General features: G+C 43.7%; 1 protein-coding gene across 1 annotated transcript in view; it reads left to right on the top strand.

The window, feature by feature from the left end:
* The window catches only part of PSME4 (proteasome activator subunit 4), a 100168-nt gene that overhangs the window by 53267 nt on the left and 22254 nt on the right, over positions 1 to 24647 (top strand). Inside the window, exons 21-39 of the mRNA XM_056853856.1 lie at positions 2682 to 2737; positions 3978 to 4034; positions 4743 to 4798; positions 4888 to 4986; positions 5901 to 5963; positions 6074 to 6169; positions 7117 to 7248; positions 7664 to 7873; positions 9586 to 9722; positions 9985 to 10038; positions 12693 to 12822; positions 13771 to 13852; positions 14469 to 14622; positions 15578 to 15647; positions 16899 to 17024; positions 18002 to 18154; positions 20277 to 20381; positions 22909 to 23000; positions 23594 to 23725. Coding sequence (XP_056709834.1) covers positions 2682 to 2737; positions 3978 to 4034; positions 4743 to 4798; positions 4888 to 4986; positions 5901 to 5963; positions 6074 to 6169; positions 7117 to 7248; positions 7664 to 7873; positions 9586 to 9722; positions 9985 to 10038; positions 12693 to 12822; positions 13771 to 13852; positions 14469 to 14622; positions 15578 to 15647; positions 16899 to 17024; positions 18002 to 18154; positions 20277 to 20381; positions 22909 to 23000; positions 23594 to 23725 — 2004 coding nt within the window. The remainder of the gene's footprint in view (positions 1 to 2681; positions 2738 to 3977; positions 4035 to 4742; positions 4799 to 4887; positions 4987 to 5900; positions 5964 to 6073; positions 6170 to 7116; positions 7249 to 7663; positions 7874 to 9585; positions 9723 to 9984; positions 10039 to 12692; positions 12823 to 13770; positions 13853 to 14468; positions 14623 to 15577; positions 15648 to 16898; positions 17025 to 18001; positions 18155 to 20276; positions 20382 to 22908; positions 23001 to 23593; positions 23726 to 24647) is intronic.

Below are 24647 nucleotides of genomic sequence, written 5' to 3'. Positions count from 1 at the left end.
TAGCACTTTCATGCCCAAGTCAGAAACCAACACATTCTTATCAGGACCGACAATGTGGCAGTGAAAGCACACATAAACAAGCAGGGGGGCTCTTGGTCCCTGAACCTACACAGGGAGGCCAAGTTCATTCTATCCTGGGCGGAGGTCCATCTCGCCTCCATCTCCGCGGAGCACATCCAGGGGATAGTCAATACACTAGCGGACTGGCTGAGCAGACGAGCTCTGGACGAGTCAGAGTGGTCACTACATCCGGACACCTTTCTTCTTCTTTCCTAGCGCCTGGGCTTCCCTCAGGTAGACCTTTTTGCGTCAGCTACCAACCACCAGCTTCCAAGATTCTTTACCCGGTACCAACATCCCCAAGCAGAAATGACGAATGCTCTACTATCTCCGTGGCCCAAGGTTCTCCTCTACGCCTTCCCTCCCCTTCCCCTCATCCCCAGAGTATTGAGACGGGTAAGCTCCTGAAAGCATCAATCATACTGATCGCGCCCTTCTGGCCAAAGCGTCCCTGGTTTCCAACTCTAGTGGAGATGTCGGTCTGCGACCCCTGGCAACTTCCAGTGCGACAAGATCTACTCAAACAGGGTCCCATCTGCCACCCAGATCCGGGTTGTATCGCTTAACCGCATGGCCGTTGAGAGGGACAGGCTCTTAGCTTTAGGCTATGATCCAGACATCGCGGATACCATCGTCGCGTCTCGACGTCCATCTACGCGTTGCATCTATGGCACAACCTGGAAGGCCTTCGTTAGATGGTGCAGTCGCAAGCACGTGAACCCTCTAAACCCCCGAGTTTCTCACTTGTTGTCTTTTCTCCAAGACGGACGTCTACAGGGGCTCAAACCAGCCACCCTACGCTGACAACTTGCAGCAATAGCCACCTTGGTCCCCAAGATCTCAGGCATTCTAATCACTAGACATCCACATGTAAAGGCCTTCCTCAGAGGGGTCAGTCTATCCTCCCCTGCAGTTGCCCATAGATTCCCCACTTGGAGTCTCCACACGGTTTTATCCACTCTCACCAAGACACCTTTCAAACCCTTACGATCTACCGACTTAAGACATCTAAGAATGAAGGTTTTATTCCTGACAGCCGTTACTTCGGCTCGAAGGGTCTCAGAATTTGGGGCCCTCTTGGTTAGACCCAAATTATGTACCTTCCATAGGGATAAGGTGGTCCTTCGCCCTGATCCGTCTTTTCTCCCAAAGGTCAACACCAAATTCCATAGAGAACAAGACATAGTGCTACCCTCCTTCTGCCCCAACCCCCAACCCCCCAAAGAAAGAGAGTGGCATACACTAGTTCTCAGAAGGGCGCTTAAAATTTACATCTCTCGCACCAAAGACATTAGGACATCTGAATCCCTGTTCATCAACTTGTCAGCTCCAAACAAAGGCAAACCAATGTCACGTGCAGCAATAAGTCGCACCATTAGATCCTGCATCACTCAGGCCTATAGCTCCAACAGGTTGGCCGTGCCGCAGGGTATCACAGCCCACTCCGTTAGGAGTGCCGCCACCACGGCAGCCTTCCACCAACAGGCTTCCCTAGAGGAAATATGCAAGGCGGCGACGTGGTTGTCCGTATCCACGTTCGTTCACCATTATAAATTGAATCTGTTCGCTTCTGCGGACGCTGTCTTTGGCCGCAGAGTCCTTCAGAGCATTCTGCAAAATTCATAACCCACCCAGGCCGGGGACAGCTCTTGTAAGTCCCAGCTTACAGATGACCTCCTCTTCCAGAGCGAGAATGAGCCTTGGATACTCACTGTGAAGGCTCCTTCTGCTCTGGAATACGGAGGTCATCTGGCCTGCCTCTTCAAAATTTTGCAAATCAGTTCAGGAATTGCTGGCTCATTTGGGGATCTAGCAATTTTTTTCCTTATCTACAGTTGAGCTATGGCTCTTGGTCAAACACTTGTTGTTACTCCTTACAGTTACTGTTGTTTTTTCACCTGATACCTTCCTGTCTTAAAAAAAAAAAAGGAGTTTAGGTGTTTTTTCTACCCTATAGCTCGGAAAGTTTTAAACTGGAAATGAGGGGGCGTTTCCCTAGGGACAGGAAGTCAAAATTTAGTCCTGCCTCCCAGAAGCAAGAGGAACGGAAACACCCACCTTCAGATGACCTCCGTATTCCAGAGCATAAGGAGCCTTCACAGTGAGTATCCAAGGCTCGTTCTGTACCAATAAGAACAGCAATGCTGGGATCAGACCAAGGCCCATCAAGTCCAGCAGTCTGTTCACACAATGGCCAACCAGGTGCCTCTAGGAAGCCCACAAACAAGTCGACTGCAGCGGCATCCTGCCTATGTTTCACAGCACCTAATACAATGGGCACGCTCCTCTGATCCTGGAGATAATTGATATGCAGCATGACTGGTATTCATTTTGACAAGCTGCCATGGATAGCCCTATCCTCCATGAACATGTCCACTCCCCTCTTAAAGCCTTCCAAGAAGGCAGCCATCAGCACATCCTGGGGCAGGGAGCTCCACAATTTAACTATGCCCCATGTACTGTTTATTGAAGGTGTGTCTTAAAGTCTTAGTGGAGGCTGTTTTTTGTTTTCAGACGTTTTAACAATGACTAATGCGATTACGAAAAATTGATGATAAAGTCACATTCATGGCATCATGTCTTTTTGTTTAAGCAGCTTGTATACATTGTGTGTTCTTCAGGGTTCCAAGTCTGGTGTCTTTAGAAGAGATCAAACTGTATACCGGTGTTAACTATGGTGAGTTAGCCCCATTTATTAGATAATTAAAGAATTATTTGAATTTTGCTGCTTCGCTAGCACAGACTGTTGCAAGTCTCTTGACAAGGTGGTGGCTAACATGTAGCTACTTTAGCGTGCCCCTCCAATCATTCAGGGGCCAGAGAATGGATTTTCAAATAACGAAAGCAGCGAATCTCAGAAGGCCGAATTCTGTGCAGCTTCAGTGTTCATGCTGGGTAGTTGCAGAGAAGACACAGCCCTAGTAATTACCAGTTTTGTATTCCTGCAGACATACTCATTTATAATAATATGTCTGGTATTTTCAAGCTTACAATGAGTTTTCCTTTTCATACTACAGTGGATAACATGCAGGGTTAATGTAGTCCCCAAGGCTCTTCTGCACAGTTTACAGATGTCCTGGAATCCTTGAGAATCCCAGTTGCCATTTTACATATTTAGCATTTTAGTGGCCAGTATAAGTTTGATGGTGACAGTAAAGCATTCCAATGTGGTCATTGTTACCAGTCATATCCCCCCACAATTTAATTAGTGATTTTAAAAAAATCTACAGGTTTAGCTCTGTTTTAGGTATCCACCCCAGCATGAAATAAACACACATTAATAATTGCACGAGTGTAGGCTGATGGGCATTTTTTACTTTTTATGAACCAGTAGAAAATACCCACATGCCCCATCAAGTGTGAAACACACAGACATGTTGATCTAGGAGTGTCTCTCTGTGTGCGTCATTCTCATTCAGAAACAAAATCCCAAGCTAAAAGTTGATCCTTTCTCCATCATTGCTTTGTAGTTTCTTTTTAAAGAGTTGCATGCCTAATTCTTCATATGAGTGCACTTTACAGTTGACGGGCAGTGTGTGTGTATTGTATTCTGGTGTGTGTTCCTGAGAGCAAACACACATCAACCATTTAAGTGCTCATAAACAGATACTTTTTGGTGGGGCTTTCTGATTCACTCCATTGTTGTGGCCAGCTTTATATGCTCAGCAAAAAATTCTTGGGCGAAGCTACAGCTGACACTGAAATAGATGAGAAAGTCCCTGGAATTGTGTGTGCATGCTGTGCAAATATGTGCTATACAAATCTTTTCATGTCTTCCATGCGCTACCTTTGTGTTGCTGGAAAAAATCTCTCTTTTTATATGTTTTTTGCTTCAGTATGCCTGTTGCCAGTGACTGTGTTTTGTACCTCCTTAAAGTGTAAGCTTTATAGTTAATGAATGGTCTTCCCTTGTCTAGATTTGTCAAGAGAGAATTACAGGGAAACAATTGCCAGGGTTACAAGGAAGCTCCTACGTAAGTGAGCTTTTGTATTTAATTAATTTATTTAAAACCACTCATAGTCTGTCTTTCCTATTTTAGCTCAATGTGGCTTACCCGAACATGTCACTGAAAGAATCATAAATTCGTATTAAAAACCACAACACATAAAAACCAGTCTGACTGCCATCTATCCAGTAAAGCATAGCACCGGCTATACTAGTCCAATAAACTGGAAATCAGTAATTGCCAAAGGCCTTCTGAAACAAAAACATTTTACAGGCCATCAGGGAGGGGGCTTCTTGTGTATTCTCCAGAGTCCAGCACATTACTCCAAAATAGACCAGTAATGACGGAGGACGCACACACTGTCCTTCTTGAAGGGACAGCCAGAAGGAACAGCTAAAACCTGAGCTGGTACAAGGGTTAGCACCAGTAGAGGCGGTCCTTCAGTTATGGAAGCCCAAGGTCATGAAGAGCTTTGTAGGTAAGAACCAGCTCTTTGGATGGAAACCAGAAACACATTTGTGGCCAATTTCTTTCTGTTCTCATTTTGATTGCATCACCATAGGTTTAAAATCTAATTTCACTGTTGGTAGTTAAAGGATTTTAAAAGTCATTATAATATGTCTTTGCAGAGTGCTGAGTGGTTTCAGTTTAAATCATGGATCCTGATTGTTGTAATGTATGAAGTAGCTCTTTGAACTATTTTTACTTATGGGATTTTGCTTGTTCTTCTGATAGATTATGTACTTGACCACTCGGAGGATGATACCAAGTCGTTGTTTCTCATCATAAAGGTACGGTTCCAGAGTCTGATAGGTTTGGGTGATTTTTTTCCCCCGCCAGCTAAATGGATTTGTTCTATACTATCTAAATTCTTTTTCAGATCATTGGTGACATTTTACATTTCCAAGGTTCCCATAAGCATGAGTTTGATTCTCGATGGAAAAGCTTTAATTTGGTGAAGAAATCAATGGAGAACAGGGTTGGTATTTTATATAAGCAACTTATTCATCCGTAGATCTGTGTTCTTGAAACTCCAGAGAAAAATATCTGTGATGGCTGGGGCCTTAATTGTTCATTCATAGTTAGTGCAAAGGGAGAGAAGCTAGAGAAGGCTGCTTAATCACTGAAATTAGGAACTAACGTAGCACAAGTACGTCAGTGCTATTGGGAGTGCTTTTATCTCCTTGCCTTTGCCTGAGCAAATGCTTTGCCTATAAAGAGATCCTAGCTCTCGTAAATCTAGCAAATTTATTCAGAAAGCACTACAAACAGTATACACTTTAAGGACAAAGCTGCAAAACGAAGAGTCTGGCAGTCGAAGAGATGTAGGCTGTTTTCTTCAGCCTACAATGAATAAATTTGGAGGCAGCTGTTAAAATAGAAGTACTGTAAAGCACAGAATTATAGTTCTACCTATAAAGGGTTGGTAGCTTTTCCAAGAAAGCTGGCAGGAAGAAAGTAGATGCCTTTGAAATGTGGTATTGGAAGAGAGTGGACCGCTAAAAAAAACAAATAAGTTGGTTCTAGATCAAATAGTCAGAACTGTCCCTAGAAGCTAAAATGACCAGACTGAGGCTATCGTACTTTGGTCACGTTAGGAGAAGACAAGAGTCACTGGAAAAGACAATGCTAGGAAAAGTCAAAGGCAGCAGGAAAAGAGGAAGATCCAACATGAGATTGACTCAATAAAGGGAGCCACGGCCCTCAGTTTGCAAAACCTGAGCAAAGCTGTTAATGATAGAACGTTTTGGATGACATTGATTCATGGGGTCTCCATGAGTTGGAAGTTACTTGACAGCACTTAACACATGTAAGGGAAAGCTGAAAAATCTGAGGGGAAGTCAGAGAGCAGATGCCCATACATAATGGGTATATTCTTGTTTTTCGCTGCAGCTTCAAGGAAATAAACAGCATATCAGGGCGCTGCTGATTGACAGAGTCATGTTGCAGCACGAGGTAATGTGCATCTCTCTACAATCAATGCATGTTTGTTAGCTGTCTTGAGCTTTGTCCCTTGATATTCCTTGTGCAAAAAGCCCTGTTCTGATTTGGAACTTTCTGTTTAGCTGAGAACACTCACTGTTGAAGGTTGTGAATATAAAAAGGTACACCAGGACTTGATCAGAGACCTTCTGCGTTTGTCTACAAGTTCGTACGGCCAGGTAAATGTATGTTGTCTTTTACAATTTTGCCCAGGCGAGGTGTCAATTTTGGAGTTTTGGAGTTTTGCAATGAATTCAGTATTGTTCAGGCCTTAGAAACTTCAGTTTCAGCACTATGTGCTGGCTTCATTCTCTGTTATGATGCTCTGCACCGTTCAATGGTTCAAAGGCCCCTAACACCTCATGTCATGATTATAGCTTGTTTGGCCAGGATTACAATGTACTGTGGCAGGAATAAAAGGCTTGGATCCAAAGATCCTGTTTTGTGTGCGAAAGGCACTTTAAGTGTATGAGTGTGGGCACGCCTGTTTGTGTATTGTTCTTCTCTCCATCTACAAACATGTTATCTCTTTAGTCATCTGTGCCTAGCATGGTGTCATCTAAAGGAGGCACTCATACACAGGGGTGGGCTGGGTTGCAAAAATGGCCCTGGGAAGGGCTCCCCCCCCCCCGCCATAAGGAACAAGGAAGAGGGCCCAGCCCTGCCCACCTCAACAGAGGGAGGGAGGAGCAGGCTTGCTGCAGCTTCTGCTCAGCTCCCACCCACGTCGCACCTGTCCACCTTGTGCAGGGCAGGGGCCACTGACTCCTGTGGAGCAGGGCTGCTGACTTACAGTGGCAGGAATTCTCACCCCCCTTTATGGGGCCACCGATTTGCGGCAGGGATGGCCCCTGCCCACTTCATGCAGGGTTTATCTCGGGATCAAGGTGGCCCTGGTGGGGGACAGCTCCCCAGACCATTGGCCTACTGGAAATTTCCCCGGTGGCCTTAATGATCACTCCGCTTCTGAGCTTAAATATGCCAGACATGAGCCCAGTGCAGAGGAAACCGCTGCTAATGCAAAGAGGGTACGGAAACAGTAGTCACAATTGAATCACTTGATTCATCCGAGCTTATTTCTACTTGATGTGTATTCCTGCATTCATTGCGGTGCCTCTTTCCTTAGGTCAGAAACAAAGCTCAGCATGCATTCTTCACAGCCCTGGGGACTTACAACTTCTGTTGCAGGGATATTATTCCTTTGGTTTTGGAATTTTTACAGCCGGAGGCACGCAGCGTCACCCAGAAGCAGTTTAAAGTAAGGTTTCTGTTAACTTCTGTTTCCAGGCTGGTTTCTCTCTCCCCCCCCCCCCCTCTGCAACTAAATATACATGTTAGCCTGTTTGTAAATTTATGCTACTGTTATTTTAAAGAGGGCTGCGCTTCTGATAAGAATGGTTTGTTGTGCATTGTGGCAAATATGGGGGGGGGGTAAAAAACAAATTAACTTCATCTTACAGTCGCGTGTGTTGTATAATCATTGTAAAATAATTACTGGGAGTTTGCCATTTATGTGAGTGAATATCACTTACATCTGATTTCTAAAATGAGTAAATTATACAGTGGCAAATGTATACATACTAGCTTTCAACAATACTTTGCTGCAGTTTTGTGAAGCTGCTTCTTCGATTACCTGTTTATAATTTACTCCTATGATCTGCTCCCCCCCCCAGGGTGCCTTGTATTGCCTTCTTGGCAATCACAGTGGAGTGTGCTTAGCGAATCTTCACGACTGGGACTGCATTGTGCAAACCTGGCCCGCAGTAGTCTCTTCTGGACTTAGCACAGCAATGTCTCTGGAAAAACCCTCTATAGTCAGGCTATTTGATGACCTTGCAGAGAAGATCCATCGGCAGTATGAAACGATAGGACTGGATTTTGAAGTAAGCAAGAATATGTAGACGTAAGCCCTAAGCAGTCTTTAGAAATGACTGCATGAAAATATTGTCAAGAGTACTGATTGCCCAAGACCTTGTTTGTCACATGGTACTTCCCTGAAGAGGGGAACAAGCATTTCCAAAAAGTGTACATGGACAGTCATAAATGAGGGATGCACAACCCCTTTATTTCCTGTCCAGCAACAATATTTTAACTTTCGTACAGTCCCAATACATCGGCAGCTTTTCTTATTAGCCTGGGGAAGTATACTGCCTTTGGCTGGAGTCCCTCTAGTCCAGAGATTTTGTCCATGCGGAAGAGCAGACATCAGAACTAACTCATTTTTTTCTATAGTTGTAGGTTTATATTCCACTCGAGCTTGCTTTATAACTCCTCTTGCTGCCAACTTTCCCATTGGCCCACATAATTTTCACATTTCCCCCCTCTTGGCTGGTAGCGATACGGGAATCATACTCTTCATAGTTAAATTTATTCTTTCTGCTCTTAAAATTAAGAGCTTGTATGTATCATCTAAACCTGGGATTAATTTTTTCCAATATAAATAATTTGGCTTCTGGTTTTTTTTTTAATTAGCCCACATGCTTTGGCACATAGACCCTCAAATTTCTGAACAGGAACAGAATATGAGAGATGTGTATGTCTAATTTGCTGCATGTATCAGCGTTAGGAAGTTATAATTGATTCCTAGATAATTGTGAGTCATGGATATAGTGCATATACTTTCAAAGAATACACATTCTAGGTGATTCCTATTAAAGGTGTGGGGTACATTTACTGTTGCTGTTCTATTCAAGGATTCATAAAATACTCCACAATAGGGGTAACTCACTTGTGGGTTGTGGAGAGCCACGTTGGTAATTTCCGTCAACCAAAAGAGCCACATCTACTTCCATCGCTAGCATGAGGCCTGTACCTCAGGGAGGCTCGCAGCTTTTCCGTTCCTCTGGCAGCAGCAAGCCTCCCTGAGGTGCAGGAGTCCCTCTAGCCAAGTTGGCTAGTCCCTCTGGCCAACTGCCAACCTCAGTCCCTACCAGGCAAGGTCCTTGCCCACTTCCTTGAAACATAGGGTGGGTGACACATTGGGCAACGGTGCTTGAAAGAGCAACAGGTGGCATTTCAAAGAGCCCCGTTATGGCTCCCAAGCCACTGAGTGAGTCTTATCACTGCTCCAGAGCATTTGTTCCTAATTTCCAAGAAGAAAAAACAAATCATTGTGGGGAGGTGGACAGGAGGATGCAAAGAGAAGGTTTGGATTCAGTGGAGGAATGAAGGAATGGTCTTAAGGATTTAAGCTAAGAAAGCTGGGTCTTATTTCTTTTTCTTGTTCAAGCTCCCATGACCCAAAGGTCTTGAGCAGTAAATGGGGAGCCTTTATTGAGCTAGACCATCAATAAAGTTGTTTAAAATGATAGCACTGGAATCTTGGCATAGTCCCTCTGGAGTAGTAATCAAAGTTTAAAGCCTTTAATTTGTTTGAAAGATTAACAGAGTAATCCTATGCAGAGTTACTCTAATCCAAACCAAGTGAAATCATAGAACTGGAGCATAAGTAGGAATCCCCCCCTCTGGATATTGTATATTTTGGGGGGAGGGGTTAGTGGTGTTTTCTGGATCTTCAGTGGCTTCCTGAACGCATAATGGGCACTGCATCCTCTGTTTTGTCAAAGGATTCATTTGTGACTCGATCCCTCTCCAGGTTCCAGAGAAATGTATTGAGGTGGCTGTTCAGATGCAGAAATTGGTGTATCCGCACAACGGCTGGACACCGCTTAGTCCAGAGGAGATTCAGTTGGGAATGCAGCGGCAGAAAGAAAGGAATGCAGAGGCCTCACAGTAAGTGGGAAAGTTTCTGTAATCAGAGATTTCATTGCAGCTTGAAACGTTTGTCTCTAGATTGATAATAGACAAGTGCTGAAGCATGACGTGGCCAGTTTAAAAGTTCCTTTACACCAGTTTGGGGTGATCCTTTTTCTTGTAGTAGTTGCCACATAGAATTAGGCTTTGTTCATATTACCACATATCCAGAAGATGTCCTGTGCTTTCAAAATGTTCACTGTGTTGTTAGTAATCTAGATTTGCCTTGTTCCATTTTCAGAAATTACGAAAACTTGGTTAGCAAGCTGTTAGATTGTGTGGATCAAAGAAATCTGTAAGTATGTCAGTGTGAAGGTATCTTTTGTTGTTGTTGTTAAGTGCAAATCATGTTACAGTTAGCGAGACTTTTAAAATAGGCCTGTGGGATTACAATATGCTCTTCCCATAGTCTCATTCTAAACTCTTGCCAGATTTATGTGTCCGGCTTTTAAGGTTTAGTTCATATCAGAAGATATCAAAAAACATCCAGACTAAAGCAGATACAGGGCAGTTTCAATTCTAGGAACATAAGAAAAGCCATGATGGATCAGACCGAAGCTTATGAAGTCCAGCAGTCTGTTCACACAGTGGCCAGCCAGATGCCTCTAGGAAGCCCACAAACAAGATGACTGCAGCATTATCCTGCTTGTGTTTCAGAGCACCTAATATAATAGGCATGCTCCTCTGATACTAGAGAGAATAGGTTTGCACCATGACTAGTGTTCATTTTGTTGAGTAACCATGGATATCCCTCTCCTCCATGAACATGCCCACTCCCCTCTTAAAGCCTTCCAAGTTGGCAACCATCACTACATCCTGAGGCAGGGAGTTCCACAATTTAACTACGTGCTCCACAATTTAACTGTTTTCCCCTTTAGTAAAGTAAATTCTATAGTAAATGCAAGATGGTTTGCCCAAAAGGCTACTTCTGAGTAGCTTGCATGCAAGTGGGCATGCCAGAGCTAGTTAGAAAAGGTCTTAGGATCATGGACCTGGGCACCATGTGCCACCTGTTGGCTCTGAACATTTTTCTTTCTAAAATATCTTGGCCATGAAGTAAAAGAATAAGGCATTTGATGTCTTGATGCAGCAGATCACTGCAGCTCTTACCTGTAGTTATTTGTAAAGAAGTACTCGTCTTTGAAACTGTTGCGTGCCAAATTGCCTTGGCACCACACTTGACTGCTTTTGTTCTTTGTTGGGAGGGGGTGAGTGTAGGGAACAGCACAGTGAGTTTTCTGCAAGAGCGATCTTTGGAAGATGTACATTTCAGCATACTATACAGGTCATGGTGACAGCTTTCTTCCAGTTGTAGGTTCTTGAGGCATAAGAGTGCTCCTGTAAGCGCTCTTGTGTCTTGTTGAGGTTAATAAAGATTTATATGTGCCAAGAATAATAACGATGCAAAATGGTTAGGTGATCTTACATATTTGAATATATTGGAATCCTCCCCCCCCCAATAAGAATAGTGTTCATTTCCAAAACTGGAAGAGCCCTGTTGGATCAGGCAAGTGATCCATCTGGCCCAGGATTTTGTTTCGCACAGTGGGCAAGTAGTTGCCCTGGAGGGCCAGATAATAGTGTATAGAGGCCAAGGCCTTCCCCTGATGTAGTTTCTTAACACTCTCTTTCAGAAGTTTACTGCCTTTGAATATGAATATAATATAAACATAATATTCAACTTAATCCTGACAAAACAAAGCTTCTCTGGGTTAGTAGAAAAGGCAGACCGGGGACTCGAGATCTCTCCTGTCTTGCAAGGGGTTTTACTCCCCTTGAAAACAGCTGGCTGGCTTGTTTGTCAATCATATTTATAACCCACCACTCCCTTGACAAGCGAGGCTCAGGGTGGCTTACATCAAAGTAAAATACAATTCAATAAACATCCTTAAAAGGGATGTTAATAATAATAAATATATAACACAATTTGACACCAACTATATAAATTGCCTATTGAATATGGCTGCATCCAACAACCCAACAGTAAAATGATCCGGTGGAAGCAATATAACAATCTCAAGACACACACAACAACTAATTAAAAGTCTGTTGGAAGAGCTCTGTGCCTTACAAGCTTGGGAGTGCTGCTTGACACGGCGGTTACCTGAGAAAGCCAGATGCCTGCTGTGGCTCAGAGTGTGTTTGCCCAGCTCCAGCTGGTGCATCAGCTACACCCGTTCCTGGGCAAGTCAGATCTAGCCCCAGCAATCCATGCCTTTGTTATATCTAGACTGGACTATTGCAGAGGGCTCTACTTGGGGCTACCCTTGAAGAGTGTTTGGAAGCTGCAGCTAGTGCAGAATGCTGCAGCTACACTGCTGGTCAGTGCCAGCTATCGGGAGCACAAGACCCTGGTACTACAGCAGTTACACTGGCTACCGATGTGCTCCCAAGCCCAATTCATGGTGTTGGTTTTGTCCTTTAAAGCCCTTACATGGCTTAGGACCGGGGTATCTGAAAGACTGTCCTACCAAGTAACAACACTCATTTCATGGGTACACAATAAAAAAGAATATCAAGTCCACAGCACTCAATATTTATTGAAGCTCTGGCTATAACTATTATTACTATAGTAATTGGTGCATATTGGCTGTTTTTTATTGGTGGTTGGTGCTGAGTATTGTAGTAGAGCTTGACCCTCTCTTTCTGTTAACGTTCTTTGTCTTTGTTCCCCTTCTGATACTTTAAAAAAAAATCCAGACTAGTCCCTTGTCTTAAAGGTTAAAGCTTGTGTTCCCCTCTGCTGCAAGTCACTGCCTTGATGCTACAGCTTATGTAACCAGATCTTTGTTTTCTAATTGAGAGTTGCACCCATCAAGTGCAGTAGCAGTGTGGAGTGTTACGGTGGAGAAGAGCTTGCTCAGCAATTAAATGTGCTGGTTATCTTTCTGCCTTCTGTCTGGTAGAGTTGTTGACTTTCCCCATTCCTCTATCTTGTTTTTTTTTCAGCCCTTGGAAGTTTGAGCACATTGGTGTTGGTTTTCTGTCCCTGCTATTGAGAGATGACAGAGTGCTGCCTGTCAGAGCCATAAAATTCTTTGTGGAATGTCTCAACCATGATGCACTTGTGGTCCGCAAGGTACGCACTGGATTTAAATTCTTACCATAGCTTTGTTGCTGACTCTTGGCCACTGCTCTCCACCTAGCAAACTGATTCCTCCCCCCCACTGGTCTTGTGAATGAGGCCAGTATGCCCCTGTGTTTTCTTACCACTCTCATTCTGGAGTGGGCAGGCAAACCTTAAAAAAAATGAGACTCGACCGACAAGTGGTGTCTTGCATGTGTTGAGTTGCCCAACTCTTACACACGAGTAGTGCACACAGTTTACTTTTTGGGTGGCACAAGGAGGGCAAAGTGATTTACCAAGACTTAGTTGTTTTCACGGAGGTGTTTGAAGCATTTTCAGAATCACATAGAGAAAACTAGATTGGGAGATGAGCAGGCCAGGTGCAGGGACTCCAAAGGGGGTCTTGTTTAGATGCTGCATTTGGGGTTTCAGTGGTGTGAAGCAACTTCGTAAAACCACCAAGGTGTTGCCTGTAGGAAGGTGTAAAATAGCAGTCGCTGTCATCTTTATTGGCTTAAAATCAATACACGGAGTGACTACATAAAAACATAAAATTGTTGCAATTAAGCATAACAAGGGAGGTTAAAACAGCAATAAATAAAGAATTGCTAAAGTTAATAAAACCACCTAGTTAACCTGATGTCAAACTTTCATAGCAGCTCTCAGGAATTGCACCACATTCTCCAGTATATCGGGAGAGCTATTGTTCAATAGAAAAAGAACATTAATAGAGGTATAAAATAGCATGTTGCAGACTGAGCTGGAAGGAAATTGCTTCTTCCTCCCTCGTTACTGACAGTGGTTCCACTCTCTGGCCAGTTCAGTAATCCTTTGGGGGTGGGGGGAGATGTCCAGCGCTAGGATTATTTTGTTGGTGTGTTTGTAGGAGGTTAGTAGTGAAACAGTTGGCCTTCACTGAATTTGTCAAGTGTGCAAGTTAATCCTCACTCCCCTTTCTAGATGGCGATTTCTGCTGTGGCTGGCATCCTCAAGCAGTTGAAGAGGCCTCATAGGAAGGTGTCAATATGCCCTTTCCAAATAAGTAAGTGTGCCTCCCCTCATCAAATATGAAGGCATCATTCCCCTTCTCTCCGCCCCCCCCCCCTTTAAGTTGGCTTGTGTAAGTTTAAACTTGAACATGCAAAAGCTGGCCGTGCTTAAATTGTATTGGTTTAAATAATGATGAAATAAGGCTTGGCTTATTTCTGCTACAGTAATTTTATTGCCATACTAAAGGAAATACTAGGGGATCACTTAGAGAAAATGTATATTGGGGTTACATTGTGCAAACAGAAAAAAACACCATTTTTTACACTGTCTCAAACTGCCTATGTGGGGAAGACGCTGCTGTTTCATGTTCTTATCTTGTGACTGGACCATTGAGGGCACAGTGTTGGAAAGTGCCGTCAAGTCACAGCTAACATATGGCCGTGACGGGCTTATATGTGACTTAATTTTCAAGGCAAGAAAGGGGGGTGGTTCGCCATTGCCTGTCTCTGTGTAGCAACCCTGGACTTCCTTTCAAGTACTGTCCAGGGCCAACCCTGCTTAGCTTCCAAGATCTGACAAGATCAGGCTAGCCCGGGCCATCCGAGTCAGGGCGTGGGAGCATGGTGGTGGTTAAATTTTAATAAGACCCTTCTTTCTTTTGCACACAGGTGGAGCTTCTCAGCCTTCTGACAACCAGGCTGGTGACAGGCCCGATAACCAGTGGTTGCATTATGAAAGTGCCAGTTTACCAAAGACGAAAAAAGCTTGGGAGTCCTGTCGTTTTGTGGAGAAAACGCATTGGGGATATTACACTTGGCCTCAGTAAGTGTCGGCTTGGCCTCCCCCTCCAATCAGTGGGGAAGGGTCTGCAGCCACTTTAGATTCTCCTCGTTATAACCAAGCCTTGACAGCCCGCTGGCTGTCTTTTCTCTGTAGCATGATGATTTGCTTATGTGTGACTTAATTGGACAATTCGTGGCAGTGACAATGCTGAATAAATTTAACATATATTTCGAAGAAGCAGTTCTTTGGGGCTTAGCTTTTGGGGGGGAAATCTGTATTGAGTCAAGCATAATCTACATACTGAGTGTATGTGGCATATATATTGAGAAGGGCTTAGATCCAGTGGAGGATTTCTGTAGACGAGGGGGGTATGTTTGCTGACATTCCCCTTTCCCACTGTAGACCCCTGGCTCTCCCCCCATTTTGAAGGGGTTTTTGGGCTGCTGCAGAATGGGGAGGTGAGGAAGTCTGTTCTGTGGACTGAAATCCTTTCTGTCTGCAAAAATTACCAGTGGATACTTGCTAGAAATTGTGCGCATACACCATGTGTGCCAGTGTGCAAATTTATCATATTAAAATTATCAGTGTAAAACACATTAATATATGGATATATGCACACATTCACCATTTGTGTATGATATTTTTATGCCACCCTTCAGTTCGAGGACTACTTCCCACCCCACACTGTGTGTATATTACATTCCAGGGATGATGCTAGCGGTACCCCACGTATGGAAAAAGGCATGGTATAAATCTATAAATGGGAAGTGGGATTCCGTTCATTTTGATTTGGCCACATTTGTGGTTGGTGAGTTTGTGCTTTTGTGACACTGACTGCTTTTCTCATACAAGAAATTTTGCCTACCTTTGTCATTGCTTTTGAGAGCTGCTTCCTGTAGTGATAGTATGAGAATAACTACATTTTTCTTTGTTTTATTCAATAATAATATCGACTGTTGGCTCATAGTATGTCTTCCTCTCCCCCTGTTTCTAGAAACATGGAGATTTATGCTTCTGCAGAGCAACAGCCAAAGCTTGGACGGAATAGAAATGAGCTTTCAGAGGTAAGGGTGATAATCTTAAATTTTGCTCAAAGCCTGTCATAGTCTGATATAAGATCAGGCATATCTGTTTCTCTTCTGATACTCTGACCAATCAAAGACCCACAGCAGTAATCCTGGACTCCCCGTAGATCTTCTTTAAACTAGGAACACCAATACTGACTTATCTGTGTACTGAAGATTGACAGAGGCTTCTCTGATTAGTTTCATTTTTTAACAAGGAGATTAAATTGTAACGTTTTGAACATTTGACTTCGTGGTTACATGGACTGATAGCAGATGATTCAGTTGGCTTTTCTGGGCTGGGGTTTTGTGCGCATGTCCATCGCTAGAAGGTCTATGTGTGTGACTGACTGAGCCACCATAGATCTACCACCAGAAGATGGAACTATCATATTTCCTAACATCCCTTCCAATGCAGTGTTTCTCAGTGGAGTTAGTTCACATATTCTGCTGCCAGTAATCAAGTATTCAGTTCTCTGGTGTAGAGAAGTCAATGTACATGAAGCAGAATGTGTTAAGCAACCTTCACTTGCTTAACAGAGCCAAGTTGAACCTGTGAGACTGCCTTATACTGTCGGAGCATCAGCCTGTCCAGTCCATTTGCTCCAATTGACGGTGACCCCTTGAAGTCACTTTCCCAGCAACTCCTGACTGAGATTGTTTTAAGTGGAGAGGCCAGAGATAGAATTTGTGACTCTTATACACGCAAAGCGTGGGCTTTATCCCTGAGCTGTGGCCCCTCCCGAAAGTTGCTTTTCTGGGTGAGCTCTTACTTGAGCACAAAAAATCTCCCTGATTTCAGATAGCCAGTGGTAAAGTGCATCGCCAGCTCAATCCATGGGTGAAAACTGACATCTTTACTGAGAGATGTAAGATAGCCAAAATAACAAATTGACATGGAAACTACCACGAGGGGATTTAAGAGCACTTTGTCCTTTCAAGAATATGACAAGTACCATTATCTCACATCTCTTCTATTGACCAGTTATGGAAAACCAGGGGTGATTTGGCGGTTAGGAAGTGCGTGGTTAGGAGCATGGCAGTTTACATCCTGGCTATGATTGGAGTCTATGAAAAAAACAACCCAGCTGAGTGTGGGTGTAAATACAGCCGCTTTGAACAGAACAGTGCTGGTGAACTGTGTCTCCCCAGTTCTTTTCACAATTGGGGTGCTACTCTGTATCTTCTGTTATCTAATCAGCACTTTGATTCCAATACAGTCCTTTCTGGTTTTTTGTTTTTTTTTTACAGGCAGAGCAAGTAATCTATGATCACTTTTCTGATCCAAAATTTGTTGAGCAGTTAATCAAGTTCCTTTCTTTAGAAGACAGAAAGGGAAAAGATAAATTTAACCCACGCAGATTTTGCCTCTTCAAGGTAAGTAGACCTCTTTTTTAACCTTTTCCCCCGGGAGAGACCAGTAACAAGCTGTTGAAGAAAAGGAGCAACACTGACTGATCCGTGCAATCAACCCTTTATAATGGCGATACTACATTTTACGTTTTGACTTCATGGTATTGCCTTCCTGTAAGATGGCTAATATGCACTTGGGAATGTGCTCATAAAAATATCTTGAGAAAAACATTAAATGTACATGTCAGAGAGCAAGTGCTTTTGCATGTGAATGTAGGCTTGTCTGCAGACAGGGGAGTATTCTGCTGTTATTCCTGAACACGAAGAGATCCCTTGTTTCCCCAACTTTCTGTGTAGCACAGCAAATGGCTTTGAAAACTTGTGTGTAGTTTAAGAAACTGCTTGAGTTTGGCATGGTTGAAGGGGATGTGATACGGGAAGCGCAACAAGAAGTGCCACCACACACCCACACACGTAACTAAGACAAATATTTATTTAATTTATTGGATGCCTTTCTTTACTGCAGCTTGTAAACAAAATACGGAGGCTTCTGAAGTGACTTCTGGTCTTGATACTGAACAGATCTAGATTTGGCCTCAGTAAGGTCTCTGCATAATTTGTTTTCAGGCCTGGGAGAATTTGTGTTTATAATCTGAAGTAATTTTTTTTTTTAAACCAAAATTACGCTTCATAGTTGTGAGTAGAATAGTCTTAAGAACATAAGAAAGGCCATGCTGGATCAGACCAAGATCCATCAAGTCCAGCAGTCTGTTCACACAGTGGCCAACCAGGGGCCTCTAGGAAGCCCACAAAAAAGACAACAGCAGCAGCATTATCCTGCCTGTGTTCCACAGCACCTAATTTAATAGGCATGCTCCTGGAGAGAATAGGTGTGCATCATTTCGTTCTCTTTCGAACATGTGTGTATTGTTGTTGATTTGTTTTGAAAGGAGAAGCTTTCAAGTCCTTTTAGCACTAAACCATGAATCTTGTCTTGATAGGGCCTATTTAGAAACTTCGATGATGCCTTCTTGCCAGTACTGAAGCCTCACTTAGAACGACTAGCCGTAGATTGCCACGAAAGTCCCCAGCGATGCGTAGCTGAAATTATAGCTGGTTTGATAAGAGGGTCTAAACACTGGACATTTGAAAAGGTAGTGTGTCTTTGTTTCATTTGCAAAACTAGATAGGGATATTTCAGTTGCCTTATTGCAAAACAAACCCTTTAGCTCCTTGACAGTGTTATATGAAATACTGATATAAGTTCAGCTTAAAACTTGACATTGCTGTTTTTAAAGATAGGTTTTTCTTTTCAAAGAAGTCTATGTCCCCTAAATTGATATTAATTGATCTCTGGAATTTTCTGATCCAATATATCCAGGCTTGGATCCTAAGCCTTGTGTCGGCTGGCACTGCATTTTGTCCATTACTGCTAACCTTAAAAGCTAGGAAGTAGTCTTGGTTTCAACTAATGCTGAAAATGTGGAGAAGTCTGTGATGGATAATATATTTATTAGGTGTACACAATAAAATGGATTAAAACACTGGGCCTGGCATACAGTCTGCATCTAGAAAACCACTAGTATAAACAGTTACAAAAGTAATCAACACTGTTGATGATATAGAAGAAGAAGAGTTGGTTTTTATATGCCGACTTTCTCTACCACTTAAGGGAGACTCAAACCGGCTTACGATCACTTTCCCTTCCCCTCCCCACATCAGACACCCTGTGAGGTAGGTGGGGATGAGTGTGACTTGCCCAAGGTCATCCAGCTGACTTTGTGTGTAGGAATGGGGAAACAAATCCAGTTCATCAGATTAGCCTCCGCCACTCATGTGGAGGAGTGGGGAGTCAAACCTGATTCTCCAGAGCAGAGTCCACCACTCCAAACCACCGCTCTTAACCTCTACACCACGCTGTATATACAAAATATATATAACCAATAGACCATATGCGCTTCGGCCCCTTGGGCCTTCTTCAGTGGTCAAATTATATAAAACATGATTATTCAAAAGCACATCTGGAAATGCACTTTACAAGGTATTATATCAGAAATTTATAAACCTTATATCCTATGTGGCTAGATGTAAATTAATAACACCAATCATATGCATCCTGTATTCCAGGACCAGTGTTTTAATTCATTTTATTGTGTAGACCTAATAAATGTATAAGAATTTTTAGTTTCCAGCTCAACCCTTAAGTTTCCCCCTTTTTTGGTTGTCTGTTTGAACTCTCTGATGGGTCATGTTGCAGAATTTCAGAACTGGGGTGGTGGTGAACAATGACCCTCCATCTCCATTTCAAAATAAGAAGACACTGTCGATCCAAACCAAAATCCTAATTAATTCTGTTTTGGTTTGTAGGTGACCTTGCCCATTCTCATCTGTTTCCCCTTTCTTTCCTTCCCCCAAAACTTACAGCATTGGTAGTGTGTGCATACATGTAGTTTGGGCCTTCATTAGGCACAACAGCCTTGCCAACCGGAAGCTCCCAGCACAAAGATCCACAGAGTTTTTAGTGTGCCAGGGGTTCCTGATCCTTACTTCCTGGACGCCCTGGCACACTAAAACCCCCAGAGCACTCTGTGTTGGGAAATTCATGTTGGCTAGGCTATGAACTTCGAAGGCCCAAGAAGCAGCTCTCCCTTATGCTTCTTTCCCTTTCCTTGAGTTGCTGTTGCTGGAAGGTTAAGTTTGGGGAAAGGGATGGGGGGGTGTCTTGCATGAAGGAAAGAGGGAAGCATGTAGCAGACAAGGCTGGGGGCAGTAGAGGGCCAACAGAAGCAATTGGATCTTTTGTGATATGGCAGCTCTCTAGTGAAGCCTGAGCTTTTCCCCAAGAGTTCCTTTGGGAGAGCAGGGAAAGAATGAGCCCATTCCATATTAAGATGAGGAAGTTCTTTTGTCTCTAGTTCTGAAAGAATCATAGGCCCCGTATGAATCCCAGGATTGCGTCCTGATGTTTACATGGTAAGAAACTAAATCACTTACTGAGAGATGCTGAACACACATGAATCTGTGTTCTACTGAACCAGACCATTAGTCTGTCAAGGTCAGTATTGTCTAACTGGCAGTGACTCTCCAGGGTCTTTAACATCAGCTTCTGTGTGGTCCTTTTTAACTGGAGATGCCAGGGATTGAATCTTGGGCCTTCTGCATTCAAAGCAGAAACTCTGCCACTTAGCTACAGAAACTCTGCCACTTAGCTACATGTTGATTGCTACCATGTATGTATTACATAAAAACACCTTCTTTGCTTATCTTTTTGTACAGGTGGAGAACCTCTGGAAGCTTCTATGTCCCCTTCTTAGAACAGCTTTATCCAACATTACAGTGGAGACTTACAATGACTGGGGGACATGTATAGCAACTTCTTGTGTAAGTTTTGGACGTTCCTTTGTTACTCTCCCCTCCCCTGGTTCTTTTCCCCCCTTCTGTCTTTAGATGAGGGTGGGTTTCAAGTCCATCCCAACTGCCCTGAGGTGAGGGTGGAGAATGCCCATTCTCCCATGCTTCCTCACTAGCCTTGGGGAATCTCCCCTGCCTTGCCATAGTGCTAGCTATCCACCTGCCCTGGCTGCTTCTCTTTCTTTCCTTCTTACATTTGCTGCTATTTATCTTCCATCTGCTTGACCATAAAGTTACCTTGAGGTTTACCTGGTGCAAGACAGCGCTCGGGCTTTGCCGGTGTCTTTTCTCCAATGGGGCAGATGGGTGATCTTGTTATACAGTCTGGTTGGATGCTGCTTTTGGATTACTGAGGCTCTGGCCAGGGCTGGCCCAAGGGTGTTTGGTGCCCTAGGCATCTATGAATCTGACCCCCCCCCTTTAATAGAGAGAAACATGAGAGGTCCAGAATGAACGTTTGCTTTTGTTTACTTGGTATTTGAAATGAATAATGCAAAATCAAAATTTGGTATTTTTATTGGTGTTTTTTTTAAAAAAACTTTTAATTCTGGCAGTTTTTCAGTTGGAACCTTTTTGTAATTGGCCATCAATTTGTGGAAGCATACTGAGCTTTGCTTTGAATGCTTTGCTTTCTCTAATTGGGTAATAAGATGTTTGAGACAGATTTTAATCGGGCCTATAATTGGCCTAGACCTTGGCCAGAGAAGGGTTTTTCAACAATGATCTCACTGTGGCCTCTTTGAGAGGTGCTGGAAGAACCCCCCTGGACTAGAATACTACTAATCCTGGCTAAAGAGGTTTCGATCTTATCTTAGCCAGACTTAAGCAGCTAGTCTAGTTGGCCATGGGCCAAACCAGCTTGTTTGTAAACACTGGCATTTGCTGAATATTTATTGCTGGGGTTTTAGAAATATACATTTGGCATCCAGAGAGGGAAGAGCATAAAATAGCTTGAAAACTTTGTATCAGGTAAATCAGCACACACAAAAATGTAAATGGAGCATTTAAACACTGGACTTGAAGCATAAATTCAGTTTGCCATCAATTCCACAGCAAAGCATCTTAAGTAAGGAAAGAGGTTTGCTAGCCAGTTATATCAGCCTCCTCAGTGAGAATGATGCAGCCTCACTAGCTGCCAGGCACCAGCAGCAGCTTCTGGTCCCCTGTCTTTGGCCTTCTTTCCTCTCCTTGTGAGCCAGGTTAGGAGCGGCGGACGCTTATGTGGAGAACCGGGTTTGATTCCCCACTCCTCCACATGAGCGGCGGATGCTAATCTGGTGAACCAGGCTGGTTTCCCCACTCCTACACATGAAGCCTGCTGGGTGACCTAGGGCTACTCACAGTCCTCTCTGAAATCTCAGCCTCACCTACCTCACAGGGTGTCTGTTGTGAGTGGAGGAAGGGAAGGAGATTGTAAGTCGCTTTGAGACTCCTTAAAGGTAGGGGGAAAGCGGGGTATAAAACCAACTCTTCTTCTTGGGGATGGTAGGGTTGCCCAGGCACATGATAGGGAAGCTGCCCTACTCAGGCCGCCTTCACTGTGGTTGATGGCACTGCCCAGGGCTGTCACTTGCTGCATCACCACCGTTGCAGACCCGGCGACAAGGGAAGGCTGTGACCATTACCTGGGTGCCTCTGTGTGGCACCACCCAGGGCTGCCGCTTGCCATGCCTGGCAGAAAGGGGCTGGATGGGGGAAGGTAGGCTGGGTGCATCTGTGGCAGCATCTGTGGCCCCCATCAGGCCACTGCCTTTTCTCAGTGGGCTGGTGGCACTGGCTGGGGCTGCTGCTTGCCATGGCTAACCCCGATGACACCACAGGAGGGCTGGCTTGGCTGTCCCTTGAGCTCTGGCACAGACTGGCACCCTTAGGCAATCAGGTAGATATGCCTACTGAACAGGCCTGCTCTGGTGCCTCCCATGACCACAAGGCAACAATATAGTCTTCACTAGAAAGAAATAATAGGTGAGGCTGCCAATCCTGATGTTCATGCTTGTATGAAAAATAACATAACCTTTTCTTCATGGTGACTAAGGCTGTAACCCTACATTCTTTTAACTGGGAGAGAGTCTGGTGGGACATCTGAGTAAGAATGCATAGGTAGCAACACAGAAATCCAGTCAGCTACTTTAGGCGTTTTAGAAGGATTTAACTAAATCTGTTTAAGATGCAACCCCCTGAGTAATGTATTTATTATAAATTTTGATTAAACTATTTCTATTCACCTTACCTTGTGGCAACAAGGCAGTAACCATCTGCGGGACCAGTTTACTTAAGCTACCATTTTTGTACTGCATATTTTTACAATTGCTGTTGTAGATTCTGCCTGAATTTTTGTTTCTGGAGTTCTTTTGTGAGGAAATACACTGTTATGCAGCAAAATTCGTCACAGAGAAGAAATGTTTGCTTCTGAATTGATATATTTTTTCCAGGAGTGTCCTACAATTATTTCTGTTGTCATAAATGACTTTTGCCCTCCTTTTTCTTTTTAATACAGGAGAGCAGAGACCCCCGGAAGTTGCATTGGTTGTTTGAACTGTTGTTGGAGTCTCCTTTGAGTGGTGAAGGGGGATCATTTGTTGATGCATGGTAAAATCTTTAGTGTTTATCTATTTGCAGGGAAGGTGTGGGTGGCAAATGGGGCTCAGGTCAGGTTTTCCCAGAACAGACTGTTCCTCTCCAATCCTTGCCAGTGCTGATGTGATATTAAAGCATGTTGTACTTCTCCAGTTTCCCCTCATGGAAGTGTTCTGTCTATCCATCTAGCCATTAAAAAAAATGCATGAGCCAAGTGCAGAGTTACTTTGTAAGCAAATAATGGTCTGATGGCTCTTCTGTTACGAGCAAGTGAAATGTTCAGAGACTTGTTTCTGTTATAGCTAGAGTAGCAGGGGTGTTGAACTCAATTGTTACAAGGGTTGGATATAACATAAATGCCACTTGGTTGGGCTGAGCCATGCCTCACCAGCCCAGATCGAGAGTTTGGAAAGTGGGGGTGGCTGCCTTGGCTGGCTGGTTCGTGGGCTGGATAAGAGCTCTTAAGGGGCCAAATCCGGCCCGTGGGCCTTATGTTTGACAGTCCTGATCTAGAGGGTTTTGGAGAGAAGACAAAGTGGAGTTCCCAAGTTATAACTGTAAACACTATACTTTGTTTCTCACTCCCCCCACCTTTTCCTCCCCAGTCGACTGTATGTCCTGCAAGGGGGCCTTGCACAGCAGGAGTGGCGGGTTCCGGAGCTGCTGCACAAATTGTTGAAGTACCTGGAACCGAAACTCACCCAGGTTTACAAAAACGTCAGAGAGAGGATAGGAAGGTCAGTGTTGGCTGTTTTAATTCTTACTTTTGTTGTTAACTGTTTCCTTGGCTAGATTGAATGCTAACCCTTCTATGGTAATGCAGGGCAGAATTCTGAATATACCATACTCAGACAGGATCTGCCCTTGCTCTTCTGGCTCTATTGACTCATTAGCTCATGCCCTTTTGGAATGCCGCTTTTACGAGGAACTTCAATTGCCTTATATTTCCCCCCTTTTAATATACAAATCCAATGCCTCTGTGACTGACATAATGTCTTTTTTACTAAGCGATAGGGACCCCAAGGCTAAATTGTCAGTGGCAAGATTTGTTTCAGTCCTTATATCCCTCCAACATTAGATATATGCCGCTCAAGATCAATTGATCAAGGAGCTTCTAAGGGATAAAAGGAAAGAAAGGGAAAGGTTAACTGTTTCTAATAGCTGTATCCTCCCCCTTTGTCTCAGGTACTTGAAGCTTAGTATGTGGGCCTGTCCCATTTTGTCCTAGCAGCGGGTTAGGTTGGGTGCTGAGGAAGTGACCAAGGCTAACACTTAGATCCTGTATGCCGCTCAGTTTTATATGAACCTGAATGAGAAACTATAGGATGATTTGCCTTGAAAAACATTCACAGAACTCACAGGATCTGATGACATACCAGAATAAGACAGATTACTCCTCTGAATGAATTCTATTGCTTCATGTAATTTAAATACTGACAGCAGTATTCGGATTTGGACTTAGATACTTTTGCCTCTGGTGACTAAGCTTTGATCATTTGGAAAACCTGCCTGCTTTTTAATGGGCAGCTATTCACACATACTGTGAATAGAGCAAAGTTGTGGAACAGGGTTTTTCTATTCCTCCCCAGTTTTTATCCTGGGGGTAAAGGGACCTTCATGAAGTGCTATTCCACTAGTGAAAAAGCATCTTTGGATCCA

Source organism: Euleptes europaea, chromosome 7, assembly GCF_029931775.1.
Source record: "Euleptes europaea isolate rEulEur1 chromosome 7, rEulEur1.hap1, whole genome shotgun sequence".
In the NCBI taxonomy this organism is placed as follows: domain Eukaryota; kingdom Metazoa; phylum Chordata; class Lepidosauria; order Squamata; family Sphaerodactylidae; genus Euleptes; species Euleptes europaea.
Note: the sequence above shows the minus strand (reverse complement) of the source record. Positions and strands in the feature narration are given on the sequence as shown.